General features: G+C 35.2%; 1 protein-coding gene across 1 annotated transcript in view; it reads right to left on the bottom strand.

Moving 5' to 3' along the window:
- Positions 1 to 396: 396 nt before the first annotated feature.
- The window catches only part of HCN1 (hyperpolarization activated cyclic nucleotide gated potassium channel 1), a 205831-nt gene continuing 192740 nt past the window's right edge, over positions 397 to 13487 (bottom strand). Inside the window, exons 7-8 of the mRNA XM_027446808.3 lie at positions 5779 to 5943; positions 397 to 3889 (exon numbers count right to left, since the gene is read on the bottom strand). Coding sequence (XP_027302609.3) covers positions 3078 to 3889; positions 5779 to 5943 — 977 coding nt within the window. The 3' untranslated portion in view covers positions 397 to 3077. The remainder of the gene's footprint in view (positions 3890 to 5778; positions 5944 to 13487) is intronic.

A 13487-nucleotide genomic window follows, 5' to 3' on the forward strand; every position in this document is an offset into this window, starting at 1 on the left:
ATTTTGAAAACAGAAATATTAATCTCAACTCATAATGACATCCACCATGACTTTAACTTTTGCTGCTTAAAATAAAACTCACTTTGGTTCCAGTTCTGTATCTTCAGTTACGATCACCTACAGTGTAGTTAATGAATACTACTTCCATACCAATAGTCTCATGAAATCTCAACTATTACTCATTCTTTTCCCCACCTCTCCCATACTGCACATCAGTTCTGGGACTATGAACAGAGAAATGGGAAAAGCAAACAGTTCTTCTTTCATGGTAAAGAAAAAACTGATAAGTTATGAACCTATCAGAATGAAAAAAAAAAAAAAGAAAAAAAAAGAAAAGAAAAAAAAACACATTCATGGTTTTATTTTTTAAATATTTTCTTCAATTTATTAATAATTTTTAATATATATTTATTTATGGCTTTGAGCAAAGACAAAAGAAAAAAGTCTAACTTATCCCCAATCATAGAGTTATTGTAAGAATCAGATCTATAGTCTTCCCAGCAGCAGTAAGATCCAACCTTTTTCATTAATACATTTCATCCTGTACAGATGTGAGATTTCATATTTATGGGCTTAGGTATGTACAGACAAAATAGGTCAGTTCAGAAACTAGCAATGGACCTTTATATTACAGGAATGTGAGTCATTTGGTTCTTAATCTAAGTATATATACATTCATACATACATTATATATATACGTATATAATTTTATACCCTGTACCACTTTTTTTTTTTTTAATTAACATACAAAGCCTAGATATTGTCCACTCTATTACAAAGTCATTAAAAATTATTTATGGTTTCACTGAAAGACCATGTGAATTAATATTTCTTCATAGTGCTTAAAATAAAATAAATATATATATAAAAATATTTCACTACTAACCCCATTTCTCCTATTAAATGTAAACCTTAAACAGTTTGAAAGATCAGAATATGATCTTGATTAACTGACAGAATTTGTTAGTATTAAAATAATATGTGGGGGGTATTGTACTGAGAAATAAATGGTCTTGCAGCGTATCCATAATGTTCCAAACATGTTTAAACAACCGCTTCCTCGTATACTACTCTGGGCCACTTGGACTAATGGCAGCAGCATGTTAATGGGTTAATTACATTGATTTTCACTGGTGAGTGGGAGTCAGCAGAAACTGGAAAAATAGATATTTTTTTACTTTTTATTTGATGTACCACTTTAGTAAAAGGCATAACAGGCAGCATGGGTTCAAGCTCTGTTAGCTTTAGAATATTTACTTGGCTCTCAAGTACATCTGGATTCACTGCATTACGTAGTATGTGATGTTATTTAATTTTTCTGTGCATTGTGAAACTCAGCATTAATGGGAAAAGAAGAATTCCTTTGCATTCACTTCCTTAACATGAATCTGCTGAGTTTTAAGGAACAGAATATATGCTTGTATCATATCCATAATGCTGATTTTTCAATGAGTTAAATTATTACACATTTAGTTTCAATATCTATTAAATGTGACAAATCAGGCACAAATGACTATGAAAGAACTTTTTTTTTTTTTTTTTTTTTTTTTTTTATGGATAACATGAAGATCTGAGCAAACAGAAAAAAACATTCACAAAACGGTATGCTTTAACCCTGCTTTCTGTCACAATTTCCATTCTGTTTTGAAGACATAAAAATTAATAAACCTCATACCTATGGGCTATGTTTGACACTACATGCCTTAGGATACACTATCCATTTAATTACAATATACACAGAGCAAATCGTGCATTTCCAGACAGACTTGATGCTATATTATATTTAATTTTTATTTTTTTTTAAATTAACACCACAGTCAACTACAAAACTACAGTGAAGACACAGAAAGCACCTGAAAGCCTAGATCAAGCTGTGGATTACAAATAATCCTTTAAATGAAAGACCTCACTTCTAGACTTAAACCAGAGATTCAAAGTCAGCATTATAGGAATTTTAAGGTAGACATAAATCAATGAATGGTTATTAGTTCCTAAGATACCATAAAAGTCTTTTCCTACAATAGCTGACTGAACCTATTTTTATTTTTATTTTTTTAATTATTATTTTTTTTCTTTCCCAAAGCATGCATGGAATATTTTCGGATGCTATTTAGGGCAAGGAGAAGAAAAGTGATGGTATTGGTGAAGTACAAGCGATTTGCAGGATCAAGCGTACAATTTTGCGTAAAACATTGCATGTAAAAGTAACATTGTAGGTTTTAAGCCATTGCATTACAATTCAACAGTTGTGTTGCACTTAGCTTTAACAAATTTTAAAACGGTAAATTTTGAAGTGAAGAGCTGAACCTAAATTCCTAAACAAATACCTTGCAATGGTACACCACACAGCAGCTATTTTTATTTGGGTCTAAAAAGGTATTTACAATGGCAATATTTATAGTCTTTGTAAAAGTCTTTAGCAATATGAAGACTGAAGTCCACCCAGTTTACTGAAACAACAGAAGGGTTGACATGGTGTGAGGTTACAATCTATCCAGAGGAGTGCTAGTGCCATCCTTGTCTTGTCAATCTAATTCTGAATGGAAAGCACAAAAAATAGTAATTGCAATTGGAAATAACTCTTCATGAAAAATTGTTAACAATGTATATGAATAAATGAAATAACAATGTTTTCAGAATACTACTCAGTGGTTTGTTTTAGTTAGGTTGGTTATTTGTTTTATACTTGTTTGAAATTTGTTACTATGTTGACAATTTTCCCATGAAAATGGGAAACCTGGTGAACAAAGAAATCTGTTAGACTGGTTTTAAAGTCAACATATTATAAATAAATGATATTACAGAAGAATTAGACTTCTTTAATGGTTGCAAGAAAGGAAGACACGAATTCAAACAAGTTTTCTCAATCCCTTTTTTGATATATATATATATATATATATATAAAATATATATATATATATACACACATAATTTTTACATTCGTTATTTAGGGCAAAGCTGTCTAAAGTATTTTTTCTCATAAGTAGACTGCTAGGATACACGAGGAAACAGGCTAAAACAGTTCCTGGGACGGCTCTCAGTTTGCTGCAAGTCTGTTTTCTCGTAGTCACCAGGGATCATAAGTTTGATGCGAACCGTGGTTTGTCTCCCTCCGACTCTGTGCTTAAGACTGCAGAAGAATCCCTTTGCAGGGGTGCTGTGGGCGGCACTGCCCCCCGGTTTGGGGGGATGGCTCCCGAGGACATCTGTCGGAAGAGTGAGACCCGCTGGGGGACAGTGGCCCGGCTGGCCGGTGGCACACTGGCTCCAGGGGCAGGCTGCGGAAGGGAGGCCAGGGACTCCCCCACGGTGGGGTGAGGCCTGGCGATCAGTGTGGAGATCTCGTGGGGCAAGGAGGGCTGCGATGCGGAGAGGGGCCGCACCTCCCGGCTCAGGTTGGTGTTGTGGAGGGCCTGGGTGCTCTTGTGAACCTCATTCTTGGGTGCAGCACCTGGCGGTGGCTGGGGTGCCTGTGGCTGCTGCTGCATGAGGGAGAGCTGTGAGGCTGTCGGTGAGGCGTACTGGAAAGTTCGGCCGGCCAGGGGACTCTGTACAGGCGGGCTGCAGACAGCAGTGGTGTAGGAACAGGGCGAAAGGATGACAGCTTGCTGGGGTGTCTGTGTGCTGGGCGAGGGGGAGTGCAGGTTTCCATGGGACAGGCTGCCAGCGGTGTAAACAGGAGGGGACTGCGTCCTGACGCGTGATGAGGAGGTGGCAGAGGTGCTGGAGTTCAGCACAGGCATCTGCTGCAAGCTCACTGGGGCGATGGTCTGCACCATCTCCCTGTCATGCTTGACAATCTGCTTCAAGATCTCATTCTCCTGGTTGTTGAAAACCCCTGTATTGAGGTCCTTCTGGAACTTCTGGAGAAGGATGGAGTTCTTCTTCCCTGCACAGACAAGCAGAAGACTTAGCCAGCCTGACACACTTTACATTTCAGCTCTTTTGCTGAGGCTCATATGAGCATTGCCTTCACCCAGATATGGTTCCCCCTCTCTACACCAGAACTGCAAGCTTTAGTAGTGCCATCATGTTCAGAGACACCTGAACTTTCCGTGCTCCTTCACTTGCAGTGCATTTCCATTATTGCAATTATTCTGAATATGTAACCATGGTAATTTACCAAACAAAAGGGTCGAAAAGGCCATCAGGCTCTGCAGGAATAACATTCTTCTTTCTGCAAAGCTGTCCTAATTTCCACTAAACTGCTAAGTAAGTTATAAATACATCTTCCATTTAGTACATTCCATGGAACTAATTACTAGCCATTAGTAACCAGTGACCACTAGTTTACAGGAAATCATGTTTTCAATGCTTGTGAGCTGATGCGATCTCATTGCTAATGTGAAACTTGCTTACACAATAAAACCTGTTGCATATTGTGTCTTTTCTGTGTCCTGACATTTCCTTGATGATTTTTTGATGCTTTTAGTGTCTGCAAGAAGCAGATGCTATTTTATGTCATAGGAATACAATGGCACTGAGCTGTTTTTTGTTTTGTTTTGCTTTGTTTCTTTTTAGGTAAGACAATTCACATTTTATCTTTTGTTCTGTGTAGATTTTGTATTGTAAACACAGCACTTCAGACTGGATTAGTAGTGATCTGAGCACACTGTACTTTACTACTAGTATTATTGAAGCACATATCACTTAAGAGTTGGACTACGTTTCCAGAAAGCATTGGAAGAAAAATTTTATGAGTTTGTAAAGTCTTAATAAGATAAATAAATGCACTGAATACTCATAAATTACAAAATAATAAAATAGATCTATTCAATATTGGAAAACTATATATATGTATTTCATTTTTGTACTCTTGCTACATTAAAGAAAACACAAATACGTTTTCTTCCAAATCACATTTTCAGCTGAGAATAGATAGCACAATGACAATGCACTGAAAGTTGTTACCTATCCCCTTTGGAGAAACTGCAGACTTATCTGTATTGAAAAAGAGTGATGTGGATAAAATTTTACACTAGAATTTTCTTGAGAGGTTGAGGAGACTACATTGAGGAGAAAAGATTTTATATGAATATCTGCATTTTAAAAGCAGTGTCGATAGTGATGATCAGAACGCACTTCTTTCTACCTCAGGCCATATATTTTTATCTAATACATATTATTAGAGGGGTCCAGAAGGGCTGGTTGCACAATAGCAACACTGTTTTGATAATCTGCCATATAATTCCACATTTCGCTAAGCTATCCTTGTCCTGCTTTTCTCATTACAAGCTGATCTGAGTAACTCCAGTGTGCAGCCATCAATGCTACCAGAACCCATGTTGTGAGGAAAATGAGAGTCCTGCTGCAAAGGATTAGCTCACTTCAACAAACACAGGTTTTGAGAGTGCTCAGAGACTTCAGCTCTTCTCAGCACTATAGATGCCATCTCTAAACTGTTTATATAGGAATATGTCATCTACTGCTCCCTAAACTGCATAAATCCCATGAATTGCTGAGGTCAGAAAAAGAAATATACAGGATTAATAAATAATGCTAATGATAATTAAACTATACAGAATAATCCTCATAGAAGACTGAGAGCTCTCTAAAATTCAAAGTTTTCTATTACTTAAAAATGAACTTTCAGAATTTCTTATCTGATCACATCTTATTTATAGATCAATAGAGCATTTACTTCAATGTAACAGAAATGAATTTTTTAAGAAAGGTTGAATCTTGGCACATTATCCTTCAACTATCGTATCTAGGAAAAGAAGAGGTAGAAAGGTAGAAAGATTTTATGAATTTCAAATATGGAAAAAATAATAATACCTATTCTGTCGAGTCTATCAATTGCCACTGTTTCAAAGGCTCTTCTCATCATGGGGTACTCTTCCAGAACCTCATTGAAGTTGTCCACTGAGAGGGAGTAGAGGCGACAATACGTGTCTGCTCGTACACTGGCAGTTCGACGGCCCTTGGTCAAAAGGCAAATCTCTGGGGAGAGAAACATTTGTTGCACATAGGAAACAAAGATTTAGTGAACCATGAGAAACTTAACAGCTAGGAAATGACTCAATGATAACAAGTACTCTGGCAATTTTTCTCTTGCTATTTGCACAAGGTTGCATGGGCAGTTCTGAAGGTGTTTGATTCTATCTCTGCTACTATGAAAAAATAACTAATCTCCTTTAAAAGCCCTGCTTATGTTTTCTCAGTCTACATTCTGATTTTATTGGGCCTTTAAAAAAAAAATCACTTGAAGTTGTAAAAAATGATCCATCAGCTGTCAAATACAGCTTGCTGACTCAATTAACACAAGTGATTCTATTGATTTTTTTATTATTATTTTTGAAATATTCAGCTGACAGAGAGAATCAATTCCTTTAATCATTCAGCAGATTTTCTAAGCTGTTTTAATACATGATATCTGAATGTAAGAAGTGCTTTAATAAAAATGTTTCAAATGTGAAAATGCTTTCTGTTTGGTTTTATGTCATGGGAGATGAAAATTAGGATTTTAGACTTTTTTTTTTTTTTTTTTTCTTATTTGGCCGAACAGCAGATCCCTTTTAACCTTTCTTTACTCCACTTCATTAATCTAGCAGGCTTGCTTTGAGAGTATCTCCAACAGGAATTCATTGTTCTGGAAGACAGGGGACTGAATCTACACACAGGGTCCCAAAAAACAGTTCAGCTTGCAACTGTTTATTCTTGAACCCACAGGAAAAGGTTTTCTGGATAAAGGCCTAAGGCAGTGTCAGAGGATTGTAACAGAAAAACATATTAGAGAGATGCATAAATCCATCTAATGCAACTATGTTTACCAGCAGAAGTCTCTGATATTCAGACATGTTATGTAAGACCTCATATATTTGCAAAGATGTCAAACTCAAGGTATTGAAGATATCTCACTTCTAGAATATATATGTGATCATTCTTTTCCTTGAATCCACTCCTGTTTTCAATGAAGATCTACATTAGCAAAGGTTACAGGAGATTTACTATTACCTAAAATAAAAGAACATTTAACACAGTATAAAGCACAATGGGTTCAGTTTGAAATATTCTTTATATTCAACTAAAAGTGAGGTTGTTTGCATGAGACTTTGAAATTAGAAACAATTTGGAAACTTCTTTCAAATTGTCTATCCACCCTTATTCCCTAAACCGTGTTTTCCTTTAGATCACAACTGATGTTTTACTCAAGCATTCCAATTAATTCTCATTGCAGTACAAACTGCAAAGTACAGTACAAATTGACATGAAAATGTCAATTGCAAAAAGTAGTGTTTGATTTTATCCCATTTTCAAGTTTGGGAATGAAAAAACATGTAGAAATATTCTGAATTCTAGGGCTCAGGCAGGGTGGGAGATAATTTCCCTACCCAGTTCTAGCAGTTAAGAGCACTGAGTTATAGAGCATATAGAGCAGATACTGAGCATATCTGTTAATATTTAAATACTGGAAGCGGGTCAAGAAACTGTTTCCTACCATGCTTGTGTATTAAGAACAAACTATCATTCTCAATGAAGTGTGGAAATAAAAATATTTTTCATTATATGAAATATGAAATTCTGCAGCATTACTTCAAATGTGCAAAGTGCTAGTATAGTTATTTATTTTGCTGTGTGTCTTTAACAAAACACTTTTTTTATTCATTTTTTTAATTCAGTTTAAAGAACGCTGATGTTTTGTGGTCTGATACTTCTTGTTGAAGAATTTCCACATGCTACCTAACTGAAGGCTTAGGGGCTAAGATGCTTAAATAACAGTGGATAAATCAAAGAATATTAATGTGTATCCAGTACTAGCATAGAATGTACTTAAACCCCTATAGCTTTGGGAAGAATTTATAGACTAATGTCTATTGTAAAAGTCTCGACCCAATGTCCCTCAGAAGACCTGTTACCCAAGAAAAATTATGATCTGTTGTAAAGAGCAAACAGAAGTCAGTCCTTTCTTCTTCCATCCCCTAATACATCCTGACCTCTTCCCCTTTGATTGCACTCACTGCATCGTAGTTACAAGAACGAGAAGGACACTTTGCCCAAAGGGAGTAGTTAACTGCAGTGAATACCCACTCCATTACTTAAGATACACTTGAGATGTTACACAGAAGTTTTTCAATATATGGTTGAATTTATAAATAACTTAATTGTCTGGAAAATGTGTGATTTGTGATTACCTCTTGATTTTCTGCTTTCTTCACTTAAAATAGCTTCAAACAATACTAAAGGCATAATGAGATATCTTCCACCGTACTTAACAAAGAAAAATACTTGAGCCTATGAAACATCATACACCCCAAACAAAGCAAACACTGACTGTGAATACTAAGTATTCTGAAGAGTGTAAAAATAATACTTTCATCTTTATTGAGAGAACACTGTATTTTAGATTACTTCAACAAGAATGATGGGAAGACGCCATAAAAAAACAATGTTAGATTTTGTCACAGGACAATGGAGCAATGGAATTCATGTATGTTATTGTAATAAATAAATACATTTTCATTCTTCATTCTAAATACTTTTTTTTTTTTTTTAATGCCCTTCTTTCCTTGTGTTATTCTTGCCAAGCAAGAAGACTGGAAAGAATCACTATGTAAACTATGTCAAAAAAAATAAATAAATAAAATAAAAAAGATGTATATCTTATTCTGCAAATCCTTTGTCAACCCACAACTTCTGGCTGAAGAACATCTCTTTGGAAGGCTATTCATATCAATAATAAAATCATCTAGTCAGATACAACATGAAAGAAAAGATAGGAGAAATGTCATGGAGTCTGGAAGGGATCAAGGAGTGTCATTATGGAGGCTGGCTGCTCCATGAAACAGGAAAAGCTTCATGTCCTCAGCTTCAGCTGAGCAGTCTCATTGAAAAGATGAACTACAGAACTGTAGTTCAACCTTCATGTGATGGACAGAATGCATTTCCAACAATATTTCTTGACTGATTTGAGTTGTTTTATAGTCAATGATATACCATCTGTATTGCTTTGATGTACATATCGATGGCATCATTTGCACTCTGGCCACAAGACTAATGTGTATGTTAATTGTATGTGTCCTGTATTTGAGTTCATTTAATCTATTCGCTATTTTTCTGGAACAAATTCCATAGTATAATATAACAATTAAAATACGAAATCTCATTTATTTGGACTGGAGAGCAGGAACACAATGTAAAAATTGCTCCTGTGAAACACTTGTGTGTTTTTAAATGAATAAGAAATAAGAAACTTTTTTTTTTTTTTTTTCTTAATGAATTCATAAACAGGAGACTTTAACAGAACAATGTAATGAAAATATCCATGATTTATTAAAAATGTGTCTTAATGACATCAGTGCACCAGGTGCCCTCAGCTATCATCCTCTTCTTGATATTTAGTTGATTAAATGGTCTATGAAAAACAAACAATAGCACAGGAGTGTGCAGTAGAACACAAAGGGCACACACTATTTTCAAATGGTTTGGACAAAGTTCTTTATTAGCATAAAAAGAAAGCTGCTGCACCATATTACTCACTCATATTCGCATCTGCAGTTGGCATGCTGCATTGCCTTCGTGCTGTCACTTTGAAAGTGTTAAATACTTCTATCTTTCCTTTCCAAACATAAGAATGTATTCAATTACAATTAATAGTTATACATTAGGTATAATTAACCTGTAATTCAAATTTAATTGAAGCTTTACTTTTAGTAAAACTTCATTTATTTATTTATTTATTTTATATACTTTAAAAAAAAATAGCCTCTTTGGACAACAGCTCCCTAGAACAGTCTAAAACAAATGTCAATTACTATACTAACGAAAAATTACTATTTCAAAACACTGAACAAAATAGGGCACATGTATATAGTATTTTATATTTCCATTAATGTAACAAAATACTTTTGTACGGAACCCAAAAGACACCCAAAAGATGGTACTACAGACTGATTTTGGGAAAGTCTGAATGAGCTAGGGTGAGTGATTCATCCAGTAAGATTATTCTTAAATAATTAGGATTAGTAAACCTTTCTTAAGAGCCACCATTTTGGCATTCACTGTGATCATGTTCACAGCTCTTTCAGACTATATCAATATACCACTATAGGTGCTAATTTCACCCCTCCCCTGTTTTCCTGTGGGATTTTTTTCTTCAAGGAAATAACAGACTGTGGGAGCAGTTCAACTCTAGCATTAATTGTGATTTCACATCCTTCCTATTCTTTGTTGCATGGGTCCATGAACCCATCCAATAATTTCCTTTTTACAATTTATACAGACCTATGAAAACTCTTTTTTTTTCTCTCTGAGAATCAGTACAGATTAGCTGACAGTGCGAAATTTATCCATTAACTGCCAGTTCATTTTGCACACCAATTTTACTCCAAATATAATACTCAAATTTTGTAGTAATGAGCAACTTCTATAACTAGTATATTAGCCATATATTTTATCTTCATATTATAATAAAGTAAAAATAATTAGCAATTTCTTGCATTTGTGAACTACAGAAGTTTATTAACATTTATTGCCCTTTCCACAATTATAACAGGTTTCCCCTCATCTGTCAGATTCAACATTACAGGATTTGATGAAGTGTCCTTCCAGCTGAGGACAGCTGACTATTGCTGCTGTTCCTCATCAGGAAACTTGTTTCATCATGTAGTGGGCATATACATTGCTGTGCAAATGGGAAAGCAGGTATTCAAACCATCTGGCAACTTTCAGCAGCAGAAGAAAGGTAGAAAATGAAAGGTATTCAAATGTTTGGGTCAGTCAGTCAAGCTTATTTGGGAATACTTTCTGAGAATGGGACAGTAGATTAGAATATTTTTTATTTTATGGAGAATAATGAGTTACTAAACTGTTACAGACAGAATTTAGATGTGTGACAGCTCTTTCCATCCACCTGTACTTTCATGCCTTTTTATAGCTAGTCTTGTAATCTTTTTTAATTGTGTGTTGAAACACATTCTCAAGAACAACAAAGTTTAGGTTATTCTCCCTTTCTAATCCAACTCTTCATAACAGCAACTCTGTCATGGTGCTAAAACAAACGGTTCTTGATTTCTCTCAAGACTGAAGTTGTCTTCTGACCAGAAACTAGACAGTGGGCATCTTGGTGCACTAGTCACAGCTAGGGTCTGCAACCTTCACCCTGGGGGAATGCTGCTTTCTACTTCAAAACAGGTAATGAATGACACCTCTTCTTTAGCAAAGGGGCATTTAAATGTAAAGCAAATTAAAAAACAAACAAACAAACAAAAAATTAAGACACCACACCCTTAAGAAACAGAACAGTTTTCCATTTCTGTGTTGATTTGAGTGTCTCCAATACAGAAATACAAGGAAAAATGTTTGGTATCATAAATATGTGATTGCTTTAACATGCATTTCTATATGTCTGTTCCTTTTTTCTTTTTAATATTCTATAAAATATCAAATAGATCTATGTTAATATTTTCTAGTCTTTTTTTTTTTTTTTCTTTTTTTTTCGTCTCTTTCATTCTGTAGTCACTAGTGCACAAAGCGGACAACCCAGGGAGATGATGCTTTTTGTTAAAGACACTAAAATGACTAACACCAGGTCTCACGATTAGTCAGACTATAGATTGCACCAATTAAAATGATTATAATTATTATCTTCAAAATAATGATTAAGTGGTATGCCAGATAGCTATGTAGATTTTATTTTACAATTGTGTGGAAAAACAGTATTTACATTCATAATAGTCAAGACTGCAGGGAGAGAAAGGAGGGGGCAGAGTGAGTAATATCACCCCAACCCAAATCTGTGGAGTGAATGGAAGTGCAAAGGCTCAGGTAACACTGAGCTAAATACATTTCGTCCTATGACTGAAAAAAAATAAAATATAGTCAGTGCTCAACAGGAAAATTAATGCAGCAAAGGATAGAACTTCAGAAGGAAAGAAAAGGGAGACAATTACTGCCTTTTTACTGGGTATGTAATCTCAACTGTCAAAGAGAGTATGGGTCTGTAACCTCAACTGTATACAAAAACTTTTCCCACCTTCTTTACAGTAAATAGGGGCTTGCACCCATGACAGTTTGAGTTTTTGCCACAGTGAGCAATGGCAGACACACATGAACTCCTGATTTTAAATCTGTCATGGGTGGTTGTCCATACAGTTGCCTTCAAATAGAAGAGCTCATCAAACAGAGAGAAGGTTCTTCTGAAATTGTAAGGCCCTCATCACTACAGGAGCAACAAGAGATGGAGGAGACAAAAAGGAAGAGGAAGAGGAAGAGGAAGAGGAAGAGGAAGAGGAAGAGGAAGAGGAAGAGGAAGAGGAAGAGAGAGGAAGAGAGAGGAAGAGAGAGGAAGAGAGAGGAAGAGAGAGGAAGAGAGAGGAAGAGAGAGGAAGAGAGAGGAAGAGAGAAAGAGAGAGGAAGAGAGAGAAAGAGAGAAAGAAAGAGAGAAAGAGAGAAAGAGAGAAAGAGAAAGAGAGAAAGAGAGAAAGAGAGAAAGAGAAAGAGAGAAAGAGAGAAAGAGAGAAAGAGAGAAAGAGAGAAAGAGAGGAAGGAAGGAAGGAAGGAAGGAAGGAAGGAAGGAAGGAAGGAAGGAAGGAAGGAAGGAAGGAAGGAAGGAAGGAAGGAAGGAAGGAAGGAAGGAAGGAAGGAAGGAAGGAAGGAAGGAGAAACCAAAGTATTTTTTTTTTTCCACATTTTTATTGCCTGTTTCCAGTTGTTTGGAGTGTCTGTCTCTGGAGACCTTGACACATGAGTTCTTATTATGTTCATTATTTAACTTATTTAATTTTTAATTTAATTTAATGACCAAAAGAAAATATATAGAAAAAGTACCATAACCAGCAAGACTCAAATTGTGAACTTGTGAAGTACAATCTTCAAACCTTTGAAGCAGATTTTTGCTAACTGCTAAGCGAGTAAGCTTTCACATTTATTTAAGGTTTGTCAACAAGCTTGAAATTGTATTTTATGCTCTCTACCTCTGAGAAATCTTTTTCTTCAAACAACTGTTGCTCTATCTCAGTCCATTTCCTTGAATAAGTCTTAATATACTACTTTAAAACAGTTCTGAGAAAAGCAGTGTGATAACATGCTATTAATTTGGATCTTTTGTGACTTACTCAGAGCAGGCATCTTATTATTTCTTCTTAATATTATTTCTTATCATTACTTTTGTAATTTTTAAAAAGACTTGTATACAAGCGGATTTTTTAAGTCCTCATACTTTCTGTAACATAAATACTGATACTACTAAGCCTATTTCAATGTTATATGCTTAATATAGATTGGCAGAATAATTTAATTCTTTTCAGAAAGGTTGTTAGTCATAATTGCTTTTACATCAAAAAGGACAACCTAATACAGGGTTAGAATATAACAGCTTTCATAAAAAGTGGCATATTATATGCCTGGACAGCTATTTTATGTCCCACCCTGAACTTTTATTTATTTATTTCTTTTTCTATCTGAAATTACTGCAAATAGCTGTGGCTGAGGTTCCTGAATAAAGCAAACTCAGGCAGCATTTTTCACATCCTGTCTATTTTCTCTTC

This window comes from Anas platyrhynchos, chromosome Z (assembly GCF_047663525.1).
Source record: "Anas platyrhynchos isolate ZD024472 breed Pekin duck chromosome Z, IASCAAS_PekinDuck_T2T, whole genome shotgun sequence".
Taxonomy (NCBI): Eukaryota; Metazoa; Chordata; class Aves; order Anseriformes; family Anatidae; genus Anas; species Anas platyrhynchos.